Source organism: Agrilus planipennis, unplaced genomic scaffold, assembly GCF_000699045.2.
Source record: "Agrilus planipennis isolate EAB-ADULT unplaced genomic scaffold, Apla_2.0 scaffold22, whole genome shotgun sequence".
NCBI lineage: Eukaryota > Metazoa > Arthropoda > Insecta > Coleoptera > Buprestidae > Agrilus > Agrilus planipennis.
Window position 1 is genome coordinate 1,458,261 of NW_020438874.1, and position 17,382 is coordinate 1,475,642.

The 17,382-nt window shown below is 30.3% G+C and overlaps 3 protein-coding genes across 9 annotated transcripts in view; 1 reads left to right on the forward strand and 2 right to left on the reverse strand.

The window, feature by feature from the left end:
* Positions 1-163: 163 nt before the first annotated feature.
* LOC108732974 (histone H4 transcription factor-like) lies at positions 164-2,605 on the reverse strand. Of its 2 annotated transcripts, XM_018463994.2 has the most exons (9): positions 2,371-2,605; positions 2,146-2,293; positions 1,896-1,979; positions 1,656-1,835; positions 1,441-1,593; positions 1,182-1,380; positions 994-1,129; positions 754-875; positions 164-697 (listed from the first exon to the last, which is right to left on the reverse strand). In XM_018463994.2, exons 1-9 carry the CDS (start codon positions 2,509-2,511, stop codon positions 304-306), a joined length of 1,557 nt encoding a protein of 518 aa, XP_018319496.1. In that variant the 5' UTR covers positions 2,512-2,605; the 3' UTR covers positions 164-303. The 2 variants fall into 2 exon arrangements, with proteins under 2 accessions (XP_018319496.1, XP_018319494.1); XM_018463992.2 differs by having other exon boundaries at positions 165-697; positions 1,656-1,979.
* A 1,329-nt stretch (positions 2,606-3,934) lies between these two features.
* LOC108732972 (MPN domain-containing protein CG4751-like) lies at positions 3,935-8,073 on the forward strand. 4 transcript variants are annotated; one of them, XM_018463988.2, is made up of 8 exons: positions 3,935-4,117; positions 4,219-4,356; positions 5,535-5,675; positions 5,737-5,989; positions 6,049-6,163; positions 6,223-6,392; positions 6,442-6,690; positions 6,803-8,073. In XM_018463988.2, exons 2-8 carry the CDS (start codon positions 4,237-4,239, stop codon positions 7,930-7,932), a joined length of 2,178 nt encoding a protein of 725 aa, XP_018319490.1. In that variant the 5' UTR covers positions 3,935-4,117; positions 4,219-4,236; the 3' UTR covers positions 7,933-8,073. The 4 variants fall into 4 exon arrangements, with proteins under 4 accessions (XP_018319490.1, XP_018319491.1, XP_018319493.1 ...); XM_018463989.2 differs by having other exon boundaries at positions 4,226-4,356; XM_018463991.2 differs by lacking the exon at positions 4,219-4,356.
* A 1,107-nt stretch (positions 8,074-9,180) lies between these two features.
* LOC112906227 (homocysteine S-methyltransferase-like) overlaps positions 9,181-17,382 on the reverse strand; it is a 21,658-nt gene continuing 13,456 nt past the window's right edge. The window contains exons 1-6 of one of the 3 annotated variants that reach the window (XM_025980036.1): positions 13,026-13,081; positions 11,837-12,054; positions 11,532-11,693; positions 11,050-11,324; positions 10,733-10,959; positions 9,181-9,531 (exon numbers count right to left, since the gene is read on the reverse strand). In XM_025980036.1, coding sequence (XP_025835821.1) covers positions 9,363-9,531; positions 10,733-10,959; positions 11,050-11,324; positions 11,532-11,693; positions 11,837-12,053 — 1,050 coding nt within the window. In that variant the 5' untranslated portion in view covers position 12,054; positions 13,026-13,081 and the 3' untranslated portion in view covers positions 9,181-9,362. Of the gene's footprint in view, positions 9,532-10,732; positions 10,960-11,049; positions 11,325-11,531; positions 11,694-11,836; positions 12,055-13,025; positions 13,082-17,382 lie in introns of those variants that run through there. The other 2 variants (XM_025980035.1, XM_025980037.1) reach the window with 2 other exon arrangements.

The window sequence follows — 17,382 nt, forward strand, 5'->3', positions numbered from 1 at the left end:
CATAATATAAAAACTGTAGAATACTTAAAGAAACCTACTACTGCCTGAGTAGTATAATTTTATTAAGGATAAAAATATGTATAATAAAATTGTACTTTTATTATAAAAATTTTAACGTTTTAATTACTTTCATCATCATCATTTCATAATGTAATAAGCAGTAAATAAATTAATTAAGAAAATAAGCATAATATGTACTTAACTTAAAGATCAAGTAGTAGCAGATATTATAAGAAAATAATACATATTCCTTATGTTATTTTCATATAATAAAATAAAAAAGAGGTAAAAATATATTTCTTTTTAACATTTTTTTCTTGGCCTTAGCACACGTCCACATGTAGCTGGGGCGTCTTCCTCTTGAATACTCTTGACATCTCCTATTTCAGATTTGAGTAGTTTCACTTCACTAGATTCGATTATTTCACTTTTTAAAATGTTACCACTTTCGTCAACATCATTTATCGTTATTAGAACACTGTTGTTGGTAGGTAGTAGAATGTTTTGCTTCGGTTCTTCTTTCACCATTTCATATTTTGGGATATCATTAACGTTTTCCACACTTAGTTTTAATTCGTAATTCGTATCAGCCTCGATTTTGTTCACACTACTGTTGTTTATTATTTCTTGTGTTACTTCAAGACTTTCATAACGTACAGTTTGCAAACGGTATATTCCATCAGGATCCACCTTATATCTGAAAAAAGGACAAAAAAATAATAACACTTCTTCAGCTAATACGACTTGACTTACCTAAATCGTGAATGACCTGAAGGCCAATGAAATCCATGTGTTTTTATCAAATGTCTGGTAAGGTGATTTCCACGATGAAATGTTTTTTTGCAAACGTGGCATTCGTACGTTTGAGTCCATTCCTAAAAAACGTAAAAAATTATAAAAATATTACACTTAAAAAAATCTATAAAAAAAATTAAAGTCGATATGTACTGTTACTTTTATTAAACGGAAATAATACATTAGCACCTTACTTACATGATCATGTTCTTTTTGATAATGCCTATCCAACCCATACATGGACCGGCAAGAAAAGTTACACTCTTCACATTCAAAAAGACTTTTTGAACAATGTACCAACATATGTTGAAGCAAGTCTTGCTTATTAACACATCTGTTGAAATACAACGGTTTAGTAAACAAAATGTATTGGTTATAATGTTTACCTATGCTCACAGAGGCTGCATGTAACTGGTCTTTCAGAAAAATGTCTAAAACGAATATGAGTTGCTAAAGAGGATGGTTTTGGACAAGTCATGTCACACATGGGGCATTTATAATGGTTCACGTGCGATCTAATATGATCTTTCAGAAGTCTTTCACTGGGGAACATTTTTGTACACTGTGAACATTGGTAGCTTTGCTCTAAAAAGAAAAGAACACAATTATTATTAAAATCTCTGTAAGTTTAATGAAAATTAAAACCTTCTACTGGTAATTGTCTTTTTCTGTGATCATAAAATTTGGTTTTCGTGGCAAATGTAGCTTCACAAGTAGGACAAGCCACCATTTTCTCTTTCGTATGTGACCGAAGATGATCGGCGAGTTTATATTGCGAAGAACATTTAAATGAGCACCCTGTGATGTAAAATAAATAAATATTTGTAACAGTTATTCCTTTTATTTTTCTTTTCTCTTACCCATCCACTGGCACTCGATTATTTCATTTTTAGAACAGTATGCTGGAAAGCAATTCACATGCTGTTTTATGTGGTTGTAGAAGTAAAAAACATTCCCGTAAATTCCTTGACAATATTTCCATTCACATACAAATCCTCCCTCGAACAATGGTAAGTTCACAACGGGAGTCAGTGTACAGTCTGGTAAATCAAAACGCTTTAACACATTTTGCCCAATATTTTTTAATTTCATTATATAACCGTGATAAACTAGGTGTTGATCTAGTAAAGATGCTATGTTTGTTCTAAATCTGCAGTTGCTCCATTGACATTCAAGTAAAGACTCTAAAATTACAAATGTACTTATGAAATTAAATAACTAAATTTTTAATAATTATTTCTTGACTTTTAGAGCTTTTATCAGTGAATTTACAACTATGTAATACAGGATTGATTTTCCATAAAATACCAATTTAATTACTTTTAATATTTGAAAAACACTTTTTAGTACCTGAATCATCAGTAGGTACATGGGTGGAGATATGTTTAATAAACTCATCATAGTATTCTGTCACTTTAGGGCATTCCAACCACATACACATTAAACTTAATGGTTCTTCAGTATGTTTAACACCTTTATGTCTCTTCCTTGGTGCTTTCTGAAACAAGAAATAACATATATTATTTTAATTACAAAAATTTATGCAATGCTTCGGTTGAGTATGTAAACACTCACAATTGTATCTGTTTGTGTGTCTGAATCTGAGTCAGTAAGTGATGATGCTGTCCTACCAAATCTCTTGGACGACGAACTTTTTTCTTGTGGTACATGTTCAAACACTGCTAGTCTATTGGGATAACTTTTAACATTAGTCATTTCAACTTCAGTATTAATTTTCTTGATTTTCAGTGCTAAAAGACTCCATGTACATATGCACAACAGAAGTTTTAAATGAGGCAGTATGCAAAGGTACAATATTAGCACAGTTCAACTCTGAATCACTTGCATCAATTTGGACCCAAGGAAACTCCTGTAAACATAATGACTTAATAAATATTTTTACATGTATTGCAAGATTTCATTTTTAAAAATTAGGATATCTAATACTAAAATTCGTAATGAAATTTTTTTGAATTATTTTAATTAATTATACATACAGTACTGGCAACATAAAGTATATAACTACCTCATTCATAGGATCATCATTAAATTCAACATTTGAGTATTGGGATACATGAAGCTGAATTGCAAAGTTGCAGTTTATTGTAAGAGCATGCAAATAGCTTGTAGATGTAATAAGTTTCAAATATAAACTTCTTAGGTGCTGCTCTAACTTGATAGCATAGGGATCACTGAAATAAATAAACTACAATGAATGTTCAACATGAAAAATTCATTTGGAAATCTGGAGATTTGAGAGTGAAACAACACACAGGATGTTTCTAATCACAAACATATTTTTCAGGTGGTTACTATTCATCCTTTGAAATTATTAGGTAAAAACAATTAGGACAGAAACTTCCTGTTTAAAAATTTGAGATGTACATTTCTTACCTCTCTAAGTTTTCTTCAAAATTTAAAATATCAAACACATATCTTTCCACTATTTTCTCATTACTGATAAAACAGACTAAAAGCCTTTTTAATTGTTTTGCTTTTAGATGAAAATATACTGCTTTTAAAGATTGAGAAATGTACTCATTTATGAATGGATGTATAGACTTGTTTACTACAACACCATACTTTTTTCTTTTAACAAATATCCCTTCTGGATATAACTTTCTGACAAACAATATATTGTGAATTATAACTTCAAAAAATTCACACAATATTCCTGCCACTTCAGCAACATTTGTAGACTTGGTTGGATCAGTTGACATTTCAAAGGAGGAAATCCATTCCTAGGAATACAGTTAGAAGACATAATAGTATCATCAATATGAGTAGAAGACTGTGCTATTACTTAGATTAGGTGAATACATTTTCTTAGCAAATTAGGTACATAAAAATGTAAAAAATTACCATTGTTTCTTACCGGTATGCTTAATTAGCTTTTTTTTATAAACTACTGGGGAACTTTAAACCGAAGAAATGAAGAAATGAATTTAAGGTTAACGAGGTTAATTTTCTTTTCGTTTCTTCCCATGGTTTCTTTTTATTCCCGGTAAAATCTATGCTCTCGACCGATCTATGATCTCAACGATCTCAACCTTATCTATGACTTCAACCATAATCATAGACCATAATCAACCATAATTTTATCTATGATAATAACTGTCATGATTGTCATCAAATTTCGACGGTTTACAGTTGGTTTGTTTTGATTTAGGCTTTTAAACAATTTTTACTTATTGAAGATTTACTAGGTTTTAAAGCTTGTTTACAGAGAAAGTGGTGGGCATGAATGAAATCTTCTATATTATTAATATGTAGTGAAAATATTTGATTGACGAAAATTTTTGGATTTTGTGAGAAGAAAGAGGTAAAATCTTCATAATATTTCACATAGCATTATTTATTAGAAGACTAGTAGGGGTTTGGTTGCTTCTTATTATTTATATTTTTCTTTTTTATTAACTTAAGGTTTCAGTTTATATCAAGATGCAGACAAACCTGCAAAGTGCTTTGTTAGGCGATGGAAGTAGTACTAACAATTTGACTGAGGAAGATGACAAAGATGAACCTAATGAAGAAGCTGAGGAAGTTGATTTTGTGGACGAGGTTTTTTTCCTATCAGTGTTTCACGTTCCTCATTATGAATGGCAAAATCTAATTACTAAATCACTTTGATAAATCAGTTAAATATTTTTGATACTAAATTAATGCTTTATCTAACCAATAGTTTCAGTGTGCTTCCCAATCATAAAAAAGATCATTTAAAGTGGGATCATCTATTTTTAACATTAAATAACATTGATTTTGAAAAATGCAACTTACCGTCATAGATTGGGCATTCATTATTAGGTGTTTTTTCTATTCTATTATAATTACATAAAACGTTTGCTGCGTGGTTTTAAACAATGTTCATTGCTAAGTAAATTTGATTACCCTTGTGATAAGTAATTATTACACCATTACATATAATATCAGCCCTTAATGTGAAAGAGTAAATTGATTGTTTGGTTGATTGGCTACTCTGTCATTGCATTGATTTGATTAGGGTATAAAAACGAATTTTTTAATAATTAAACGTTTTTCATGACGATTCTATTGGCTAATCTGTTTACTTAATTTTGAAGAATGGGCATGCATTTTGTTGAAGAGGTAGTCAATTTTCTTTCCAAAATTTAGTTTTTTATTCCAAAACTATTTCATACTATAAACATATATGAAGAGTTAATATTGGGTGTAATTATTAGTTACAACAAGGGTAATATAGAGTAAAAGTATGAAATTCGAATTTTATCATTTTCGCCTAGAATGACCTTTCTTAATAAGTTAATTTTGTTCTGATGCCAGGCAAAAGTTGGGTAGCAATTTGTACATAATACATGCCAGCACACATGGATTGAATTGAAATGAAAATTTTGTTTGCTAACTATTTTATGAATAACACAAATAACATTATTTCCTGAAAAATTTAAAACACTTAAATAACTTTATTATCTATGTTGCATGGGCTAACAGACTTTTTGAATATTTGCTTATATATTTTTACAATAGTATTTTCAGTTTTAATGTTAAAACACAAAAAGTGCATATCTTTAGAGTAACTTGTTACTGCTTTTAAAGTCATCATTATCATTTCTTCTATTATCCCATATGCTTGTTCATTTTATTTGCTTTGAATGCACAGTACTGCATCAGGTTTAATGTTTTCATTTTGTACTGTATCAGTACTCTGTTGCATGCTTTATTTTTATAAAACGTTGAAATTTGTAACGGCCGATCGTTTTCAGGATTGTGAAGGCGAAAATGGGCTGCAAACAAATAAACAACCGGCAGCAATATCTAGTACAAGTCGTACAGTTACCTTGCAGATGCTTTTGTCCAGTGGAGTGCTTTACCCTGGGCCAGGATCTATGACCATAGAATATTTGGTAGCGTGTTGATTATTTGGTTTAATTCAGGATAAAGAAAATGTCGTTTGTTTAATTTCAGGGCCAAAGATTTGTAGGCGACTTGTTAGAAGACGGAAAAATACAGAGCCAAGAAACGGGCGCTATCTTTGCATCACCAAGTGCTTGGGCTGTAGCTTGTAAACGTTTTATAAATCCAGATAAAAAGTCTGGTTGTGGGTGGGCATCGGTTAGGTACAGAGGAAAGAAATTGGATGCTTATAAAAATATTTATTATAAAAGGAAAAAAGAATTAGAGCAGCAAAAAATTGAAAGAGAATCTAGAACCATTAATGGTAAAAGCGTATTATAATTCGTTCATTGTTTACGTTTTCTTATACTCATTAATTTTTAGAACAAGCTGATAAAATAGATTACCAATTATTTTTAACTCCGTTGGTCACCCCAAACATGTCGCAGTCTAGAATTGTTGTAAAGCATAATACAGTTGCAAATCGTACTTTTACTCAGTAAGTAAAGCTTTTTATAGGTACTATATTATCTTTTAAATTTTTTTTTTAAATTCTAGCGACGCTAACACACTAGTAGAATGTATCCCATTTTCCAATCTTGGAAAAATCCAACCTTTTCTTGTATCATTATCTACAAACGCTGTATTTTTGATGGACTTTCACTGTCATTTAACAAGATCTGAAGTTTGCGGATATCTCGGTGGTCATTGGGATGTTAACAGTCATAGTAAGTTCTTTTTATCAAAAGTTTTTTTATCGTCTCTTTCGTCTTTTAGCATTACAAGTTACGCGAGCATTTCCTTGTCGATGCAGCAAAACTGATAAATCTCAAGCTGCTCAGATTGAATCTGAAATTTCAAAAACGATGGAAAAAGAACAATTTACTCTAGTTGGGTGGTATCATTCCCATCCCTTTTGTGCTGCTGCTCCAACGTTAAGAGACATCGACTCACAATTAGAATATGAAATTCGAATGAAAGGCGTTTCAGATAATAATTATACACCATGCATAGGAATTATTATATGTATGTCACTGAAGTTACTTTATGTAGAAAATTTCTAATTACATACACATTGTTTTTAATACATTTACTCAGGACGGACGAGAGGATCCCTAATTTTGATTTTTTGTTTTAGCTCCTTACAATTTTGAGAATGCATCTTTAGAATCTAGCATAATAGCTTATTGGGTGATTCCTCCCCCAGAAAACAAGCCTAATGAGTATGGTCGACCCATGTTGATGTCTTACAGTGTGGCACAGGATTCAATTTTGACTCCCCTTGTAATAGAGGAGATGACAAAATGCGTAGAATATTATAACAAAGAAAAGGATTACATTAATTTCAAAGATAGTTATCGTAACACCACCTATTTTTCGAAATTAAAAACGACATTGTCTTCGAAATTTCCCCGAGACCAGAACGAAGCAGCTATTTTAGAAATTTTGGGAAATGTTTTATCGGTCTATAGTAATGATAAAGAAAGTCCAATAATAATTCCATCAATCAGTAAAAATTCTCAACTGTTTCCAAGCTTATCATCCTCAGGAGTTTTGAATTCTAATTTAATGTTAAATTCAGATTTGGCCAGGGCTCTATTTAATTCTGGAAGTTTTCCAAGCACGAGCAGTCTTTTAGGTTTTCCTGGTCCTTTTATGTCAAGCTCTTTAGCTACGAGTAGCATGTATTTGCCCCCTTCGACATTTAAGCCTCATGATATCATAAAACCATTGTCAACAAGTAGCCCCATCCTAAGTAAACCTAAAATTGAAACTAAGACAACGCCGTTGAAAATACCGAGCACTAATGACATTAAAACTTTAAAATATGGTTTTACTGGAGACGTTGACTGTTTTCCACAAAAAAGTCCTGTTGGAATGAGCAGTCCCGCAGGGAAAAACGAAAATTATTCTCCTGATTTTAGCTTTTCACGATCTAGATCGAACACTCCCAAAACAGAAGCTTCCAACATGGATTACAGTAAAATTCCGAAGACTGATTATAGCTTTGAGTCCCCAAAGGTTCCAGAGTTTGCGAGGGGAATCGATTTCTCTAGAACATTAGATTTATCGAAACCGGTCGATTTTTCAAAGTTGGTAGAAGTTCCTAAAAGTATAGATTTATCAACCAGCTGTCGTAAGGAGCCGGATAGTAAAAATGACTTTTCAACATTAGACTTGAGCCTCTCCAATAGAAATTTGAATATGGAAGTCATGGATGAGGGTCCAAGCGATTTGTCAATTCCCAAGGGAGATAAAGGAGAGTAAAGTGAGAATCTCAAGTATAATGTGGCTACAGAGTATTTCTTAGCTTAGCTTGTGTAAGCAGTATTATTTTATTTTTTGTGCTTTATTTTATAACATATTTTTATATTTACTTTTTAGTGTGTAATAAACGTGTAAACATATTTGTAGAGTTTGTCTTTTCCTACAAGTTTAAACACTTCTTTTCCCTCCATCGAGAAATTGAAATTTTTAAATTTATTGTCTCCACCTGTTGATCATAGTATCTATTAGGGTAGTTATTTAAACTGCAAACAGAAAGTATTTTACGTTTTCAATGCATTATTGGCATCACGTCACTAGATGGCAGAAGACTGTATATATTTATACATTAAATTACAAAACTTTCGAAATCGCTCTAAATATTAAAAGAAATTTTAAAGATAAATTAATTTTATTCATGTTTGAGTTTTAATCTTGTAAAGAGATGATGTAAAGGAGTAAAATCGAAATTTAGATAATTCTGGAGCAAAAATGTAAATATCAATATTGTCTGGTGTTTAAAAATTTATAAAAAGCATTGGAGATCAATAATAGAGATATATTAGTTGTTTACTAGGATCTCGAACTCTTTTTAAAAAATTTTAAACACAACAATTTTGAGTTTCTGATGGAGGAAATTATGTACATTTTAAATAAGAACGATTATTTTAAATAACACCACTAGATGGCAATACTTGGGTATTATTTGTATTTTAATTCCGTTACGTATTATCTGAATTTTGAATTATCTAAATTTTAAAAATTTTGTTTCTCTTTTTTTGGCTTTTATTAAATATTGAAATAGAGTTCAGCATTGATGGACATTGTAAAAACAAAAAGAAGAAGATTAAAAAATATTGCATTGTAGTCTTTTAGAATTTTGTTAGCGTTAAGTATGTTCATATTTACCAGGTAGCATGAGTTATTATTAATAAATCAATTTCCTAATCATTAAAGAAATTTCATATTAATAATGAATATATAAAGGGTTTATGCGTTTAAAGTTATCTTTTTAAAGCAGGTATACTAATAAATGGTATTAGGTCATAATGATTACTTAATTATTTATTTTTTTTTATTAATTTGAGGACCTATAAGGATTAACTAGAAATATATTATTATTATAGCATATTCTATAAAGGCTTATTTCAATTTTCAAGAACGCTGCAAAATTTAATCAGTTAAAATAAATTCTATACTATTTTTTAAGTTTCTATTCGAGTATGAAACTAAACAAAAATCTAGAAAAAATTATTTTGCAGTAAAACGTTTATTTAAATGGTTTGAAAAGTTGCATATAAATCAAGGTAACAGCCTGATTTGTGTCAGTCTTTTTTGTTTTGTGTACTTAGAAAAGTTAAAAATAAAATTAAAAAAGCACGCATGCATGTATGTATGTATATAAGGCAACATTATTTTGTGGAAGATGCTCTTTAATTCTGGATAGATTTGTGAACATGTGTCCATTTAGAAACTTCGTTTTTTATCCTGCTTATGTCCGCCGCGTAGGTACGACAGCATCCACCCATCCAACGTATTCCCAGATTTAACCAGTCCTTTACGTAAAGGTCCAGTGGTTCACATTTGTCTCTGTTAAGCCACCTACAGGACGTGAAAGCAATATATTATTCGCTCGCATCTTACACACTTGTAAAATTGTACACCATTAAAATGAACTTATTGCTTCAAATTAAATCTTTAGAAAGCACAATAAAATAACATATTACATTCTAACAGATGTTTTATCTTAAAAATAAAAAAGCATTTTGTACCTATATGTTTAAAGGATGCACTAAAAAATTGTCTACGAAAGGAAAAAATTTTTAGGAAGTCCTAAAGGGTTAAAATTTAAAATGTACTGAAAGGATTTTTTAAAAAAAGAAAAAGTTTGTCACATTAGAAACTACTGTAATAAAAATATGAAAGAATCTCTAGTTTGAGATGTTCTAATAAATACATGCTCCAGAAAAGTCACAGATTTTAAATTCGTGTTGATCATTACGATGATATATAAACACAATAAATAGTTTATTTACTAATTTCTTTTAATTAAATTTCTGTTTTGTACGTATTTAATATTTATTAAAACATTTCTGTATTAAAAAGGAATAATAATATCTAGAAAGAATGGGTTACGATTCTAGTATCACCCCTCCTCATTATACGTACGTACTTCTGATATGTTATGCCTTTTTTTTTAATTTTTTGTTCAATCAAATCAAAGTGATACGATAATTCTAGATGAAACACAATGCACTTCAGAAAATACAACAAATAACAAACAAATTTTCGAATCCGAACAAGGGTATCATCTTCAGGTGGTTAAAATGACGATGGTCATAATTTGAAAAAGATCTTACATGGCAAAAAAATTACCAAGGACAATTAAATAATAATTATATTTGAAACTTGATTAGTTTTATTTTCTGAAGTGATAATCCCTATTGTTCTAACCATGTCTTTGTTGAAGCACCTGTATCCAATACCTACCTAAACAACTCTTGCCATAATGTTTCAGGTAAAGTGTTTCAAAATAACAAACCCATATTCGGTTTCAAAATGAGTATTCGCCTATAGCTTATTTTTCTCAATAAAATAATTAATAATTTTCTTTTTCGAGAAAAATGGTATTTCTTTAAAAATAGACACTCACAAAACGACAAAATAAAGCGCTTTAACAGTTAGGTACTGAAATTACGTCGCTCCACAAAAAGCAAAAAATGGGGTTGCAAAAACCATGCCATTAAATAACGATGATGTTTCTGCAATAATTTGTTAGTATGATTATCTTAGAAGCCCTTGCCTTTCATACCCAGTTTCCACGTTGTATGTTTCCCCGCTGTTCGGATAAACGATCAATGGAATTGGATTATTTTCCCTTTCGTTATTGATTCCATCAAATAAAGACTTTACTAGACGCGGTGCCAAGCAATTGGCACCCACAGCCACTAATTGATCAGGATTTAAATCATAGCAATGCCTCACAACCTCTTGGAAATCTTCACCACATGATATTGATTTTCCATCTTGCTGAAGAAAATACCACACGTTCAAGTCTTGGTAAAGTTGACCAATTCGAATATTATTTTTCATCATTCGTTAATCAAAAAAATGGCTTACACTGCAACTGAAGCTCAACCACGCCTTAATATGAGGATATTCTTTAAGTAGTTTGACTAGCATCTCTGCTTCCTTTTTACAAGGTATTGTCTCCATTGCTAATAGATCAACACCTCCTTCTAAGAGAGCTTCGATTCGTGGTCGATGATATTCCTCCATGGTTTCGACCGAGGTAGTGGTTGAGTAAGATCCTGTATATTCAGAACCATCGTGAAGGGAAGCCCCATAAGGACCAACCGAACCAGCAATGAGCGGTTTTCTCAGTCGCCTTGAAGCTTAACAAGGATAACGTGAAGTAGATGTGAATCAAAGTACAAATAAAATTAAATTACGAGCAAACGTAGAACTGAATCGATTGTAAATAAATAAATAAATACGCATTATGTTAGATAGATCGTAATTTTTTTTAGAATATTACTATTCAAAACAGTAATTATAAATGTCCCATAAAATATAATCCTTTTTTGGTATTATATACTTACCATCCTCAAAGTATTGCTCTTCAAAAAGGAACCTTGCCTGTTTGGCTAAACTTACAGCTTCTTTTATAAGGTCGTAACTTTGTTCTTTAGTTAAATTTAAGTGTTCAACAAAACCACTAATGCTAGCCTGATATGTGTTTGTGATGATAACTTCAGCGCCCGCTAAAAATATTTGCATTTCAGACAACATTTATTTTATTTCATGTTGCGCCATTAATAAATCAAATGCGTAATCAAAGAGTTCGCCAAATTCTATAAATTTCTTTAAAAGCATTTTTCGAGAGACAATTTCCATTTATAAAAACCTCTGAGAAAATCCAAATGAGTATTGATGACAGCTTGTGGGTTTGTTGATAAAAAACGGGCACTCCATAGTACGTCACCATCGATGGGATCTTGTACATGGCAACTTAATTGTGTAGAGAAGCCCCCATCAATGACAGTTACCCTATCTTCCTCCAGAAGATGGTTGCTACCATTTGTTTGGTTTTCGATGAGACGATTTTCGTTTTTCTTACTCATTCTACGAGGAAATACAATTTATATGTAGGACATGCGAGAAAACCAATTACTTTTCAATTTTAAGAACATATTTGATAGCTACCATAAAATAGACTTTTAATCGTATGTAATAAGTAAGTAATGTTCCATTATTTCAGATATAGTATCAATTTACTAAAGAAAAGAAAATACTGAAATAAGCACTTAGTTGTTGTTTTATTTGCTTTTACTTACTCGAAAAAAATTTACGTAATTTCGGGAAAGAAAAATAAATTGTTTACTTGAAAACTAATTAAATGTTTCCAAACTTTTCATATACACATAGTACATTGTACACACATGGACACATGCTTAAACTATTTAATTATTCAGTGAATGTAATTACGATTGAAAGAAGGATTATGAGTTAGGAGAATGAGTTTTGACAATACGTCTAGAATGTAACCTGAAAAGGATAATGCCGAATTAGAGCTGTGATATATTGATTTTCAAGTTTGATAAAAACAGGCGAGATAGCGGCACCATCCTTACTACGAATAGGCCCGGAAAATTGGAAAATTTTCGGGTTCGTATTCCTTTTTTCTTCATTAAATGAAATAAGTTTATTATACTTTTACACACATTTAAACATATTTAATTATAAAATTGTTTAAAACTAAGCTAAAATACCTAAAAAAGATGAAATTGAAACTCAAGTAGAATAAATTTTTTATATTTTTCAATAAGAATCAATCAGAAAGGATGAAATGTTCTTTATTATGTAATCCGCATCAACGTTTCGTCTTTCCATTTAAGTTTATCAAGGCAAATCGAAAGGCGAAACGTTGGTAGAGATTACATAATAAAGAATATTTCAGTCCTTTTTGATTGCTTCTAACTGAAAAAATCTTAATATATCATTGAGGAAAGGATGCTTTTTTCACATTTCCAAAAATGATACAAATTGAAAGCAAGTATTTTCTATATAATTTTTAAGTTGTATTTCATACTTACAGTTTGATCACGTAAGTTATCACTAAAACTAAATACACGTGTTATATTTTATCTCAGACCAAATTTTCTGTGATTTAGAAAAGTAAGTATTTAGTGAAATATAAAATATTGGTAGATAAGATAAGAAGTGTACATGTTGTTAAGTTATCGAATGTAATAACATATTTTGCATTGTTTACACGAATAGTACTATATATATTTACTTACAAGTATACAATTAAACTGTTGATTATGTACAGGTTGTTTTACTATCAATATTTATGTCTACGATAAGGGATATGTGGATGCGTTATTACATTTTATAGAGATTCTAGACAGTAAAGCAAACATTAGCTTGTGTATTAATTCGAAGTATTAACCATTCTTCTGGTTTTTTGTAGTTGGTTTTTAAATAAATTAATAACTTTTAATCCCCTTGTGACTTTGATTTCAAACCGATTAGTAAAGAAAACAATTTGGTTAAGGATAATTTGACTATATTGTAAAAATAGGACTAATCCTGAATGGATGCTTTAAATGTTTTATAGATGTTCGTGAATATTTTTATACGTAATTGTGAAAACAATCGCTGTCACTGATATGAGTCCGATTGATAAAAGTTCATTACCTTTCGCAATAATAATTATATATATGTATGTATGTATAAACTAACGTATGTATGTGGCCAATGAAATGGTAGAGTTTAAAATATTTTGGTTTTCTGTTTATATAAAAAAATTGAGCTGATGCCAGGTTTATAACTAGATTGATATTCTTGCTTTCATTTGACAAAAAACAAAGCAAGCAGACAAAATAATTTATGAATGAACACGCTCTAATAGAAAATTGTAGTATAAAATAAAGGTAGATATAGAGGAAATTCTCGAAGGAAATGAGACCTTACTGACCTCCATCACGACAATTAGATTACTTTAGTTTGAAAATGACAAAAACAATAGGCTTTATATAGAAACAACGCAAAATAGCACATCCTAAAATGTCAAAGTGGATAAAGGTGAAATCGTGATAAAAACAAAGGTTTTGTTTAATTCATGTAATAAAGTTAGGAATATTCTCAGTAAAAAAATCAAACAAGTTATTTCACTTTCATTTATAATATATATATATGTATACCTATCCATAATTAATATAGAAATTCATTTAAACAGAACGCAAGGCTTATGTTTAGGAATGAAGTCCATTTTTTGTTCTTGTTTATTTTGTTGTAATGTTAATTTTCCAGATTTGGTAAGATGATAAAGAGGGAAGCTTTAGAGTGTGCATTGTTTTGTTTGCAAATGTCGGGACAAGATCCCTACAAACTACAAACTCTTTTTTCCAAGTTTGTTAATGGCATATGGTTAATTTTTATAATAATTTTTACTCCCTGCATTGTCACTGAGATTTTTGCTGGATCGGATGAACTAACAAACATTGCCGATGCCGCTTCAAATATATTTATCTATGTGGCCGTAAGTTCTTATACGTAATAAAATTAGGTACTTATGAAAATAATCCAAATACAAAATGTTTGAAATTAGTTTTATTTTTATTGGCTAAGGGGGGGGGGGAAATTTAAAAGTGTTCATTTTTAATCATTTTGACTTATGACCAGAAATGTGAGAAAATTCTTTTCTCATACATATCTTCGATCATTGGAAGACACGATCAACATCATCAAAGACAGTACAACTGTAGAGATAGATATACAGGGGGAAAAAGATTAATATGCTTAGATTTGCGAATGATACAGCAATATTAGCATCTAGCAAGAAGGAATTGGAGATAGTTTTAAATACAATGGAAGCGGTATTGACAAACCAGTACTGTATGAAAATAAATAAAAGTAAAACAAAAATACTGGTATGCAAGGGAAGGAAAAGTAGGGAAAGAGCGAATATAAAGATAATAGACGAAAAATTAGAAGAAGTGGCCGATTTTAGGTATCTAGGAAGTCATATAATTCAGGACGAAAGGAGTAGTAGAGATATATAGCAGAGGATAGCGCAGGGTCGAGTCGCCTTCAGTAAAAGGAAATCACTTCTATGCTCGCGAACGGTTAATTTAGAAATTCGAAAAAGGTTGTTATAGGTGTATGTTTGGAGCGCAGCGTTGTACGGATGCGAAACATGGACAGTGGGCGCGGCGGAAAAGAAAAGGTTAGAAGCGTTCGAAATGTGGTGTTACAGGCGAATGNCTAGATGGCAATACTTGGGTATTATTTGTATTTTAATTCCGTTACGTATTATCTGAATTTTGAATTATCTAAATTTTAAAAATTTTGTTTCTCTTTTTTTGGCTTTTATTAAATATTGAAATAGAGTTCAGCATTGATGGACATTGTAAAAACAAAAAGAAGAAGATTAAAAAATATTGCATTGTAGTCTTTTAGAATTTTGTTAGCGTTAAGTATGTTCATATTTACCAGGTAGCATGAGTTATTATTAATAAATCAATTTCCTAATCATTAAAGAAATTTCATTTTAATAATGAATATATAAAGGGTTTATGCGTTTAAAGTTATCTTTTTAAAGCAGGTATACTAATAAATGGTATTAGGTCATAATGATTACTTAATTATTTATTTTTTTTTATTAATTTGAGGACCTATAAGGATTAACTAGAAATATATTATTATTATAGCATATTCTATAAAGGCTTATTTCAATTTTCAAGAACGCTGCAAAATTTAATCAGTTAAAATAAATTCTATACTATTTTTTAAGTTTCTATTCGAGTATGAAACTAAACAAAAATCTAGAAAAAATTATTTTGCAGTAAAACGTTTATTTAAATGGTTTGAAAAGTTGCATATAAATCAAGGTAACAGCCTGATTTGTGTCAGTCTTTTTTGTTTTGTGTACTTAGAAAAGTTAAAAATAAAATTAAAAAAGCACGCATGCATGTATGTATGTATATAAGGCAACATTATTTTGTGGAAGATGCTCTTTAATTCTGGATAGATTTGTGAACATGTGTCCATTTAGAAACTTCGTTTTTTATCCTGCTTATGTCCGCCGCGTAGGTACGACAGCATCCACCCATCCAACGTATTCCCAGATTTAACCAGTCCTTTACGTAAAGGTCCAGTGGTTCACATTTGTCTCTGTTAAGCCACCTACAGGACGTGAAAGCAATATATTATTCGCTCGCATCTTACACACTTGTAAAATTGTACACCATTAAAATGAACTTATTGCTTCAAATTAAATCTTTAGAAAGCACAATAAAATAACATATTACATTCTAACAGATGTTTTATCTTAAAAATAAAAAAGCATTTTGTACCTATATGTTTAAAGGATGCACTAAAAAATTGTCTACGAAAGGAAAAAATTTTTAGGAAGTCCTAAAGGGTTAAAATTTAAAATGTACTGAAAGGATTTTTTAAAAAAAGAAAAAGTTTGTCACATTAGAAACTACTGTAATAAAAATATGAAAGAATCTCTAGTTTGAGATGTTCTAATAAATACATGCTCCAGAAAAGTCACAGATTTTAAATTCGTGTTGATCATTACGATGATATATAAACACAATAAATAGTTTATTTACTAATTTCTTTTAATTAAATTTCTGTTTTGTACGTATTTAATATTTATTAAAACATTTCTGTATTAAAAAGGAATAATAATATCTAGAAAGAATGGGTTACGATTCTAGTATCACCCCTCCTCATTATACGTACGTACTTCTGATATGTTATGCCTTTTTTTTTAATTTTTTGTTCAATCAAATCAAAGTGATACGATAATTCTAGATGAAACACAATGCACTTCAGAAAATACAACAAATAACAAACAAATTTTCGAATCCGAACAAGGGTATCATCTTCAGGTGGTTAAAATGACGATGGTCATAATTTGAAAAAGATCTTACATGGCAAAAAAATTACCAAGGACAATTAAATAATAATTATATTTGAAACTTGATTAGTTTTATTTTCTGAAGTGATAATCCCTATTGTTCTAACCATGTCTTTGTTGAAGCACCTGTATCCAATACCTACCTAAACAACTCTTGCCATAATGTTTCAGGTAAAGTGTTTCAAAATAACAAACCCATATTCGGTTTCAAAATGAGTATTCGCCTATAGCTTATTTTTCTCAATAAAATAATTAATAATTTTCTTTTTCGAGAAAAATGGTATTTCTTTAAAAATAGACACTCACAAAACGACAAAATAAAGCGCTTTAACAGTTAGGTACTGAAATTACGTCGCTCCACAAAAAGCAAAAAATGGGGTTGCAAAAACCATGCCATTAAATAACGATGATGTTTCTGCAATAATTTGTTAGTATGATTATCTTAGAAGCCCTTGCCTTTCATACCCAGTTTCCACGTTGTATGTTTCCCCGCTGTTCGGATAAACGATCAATGG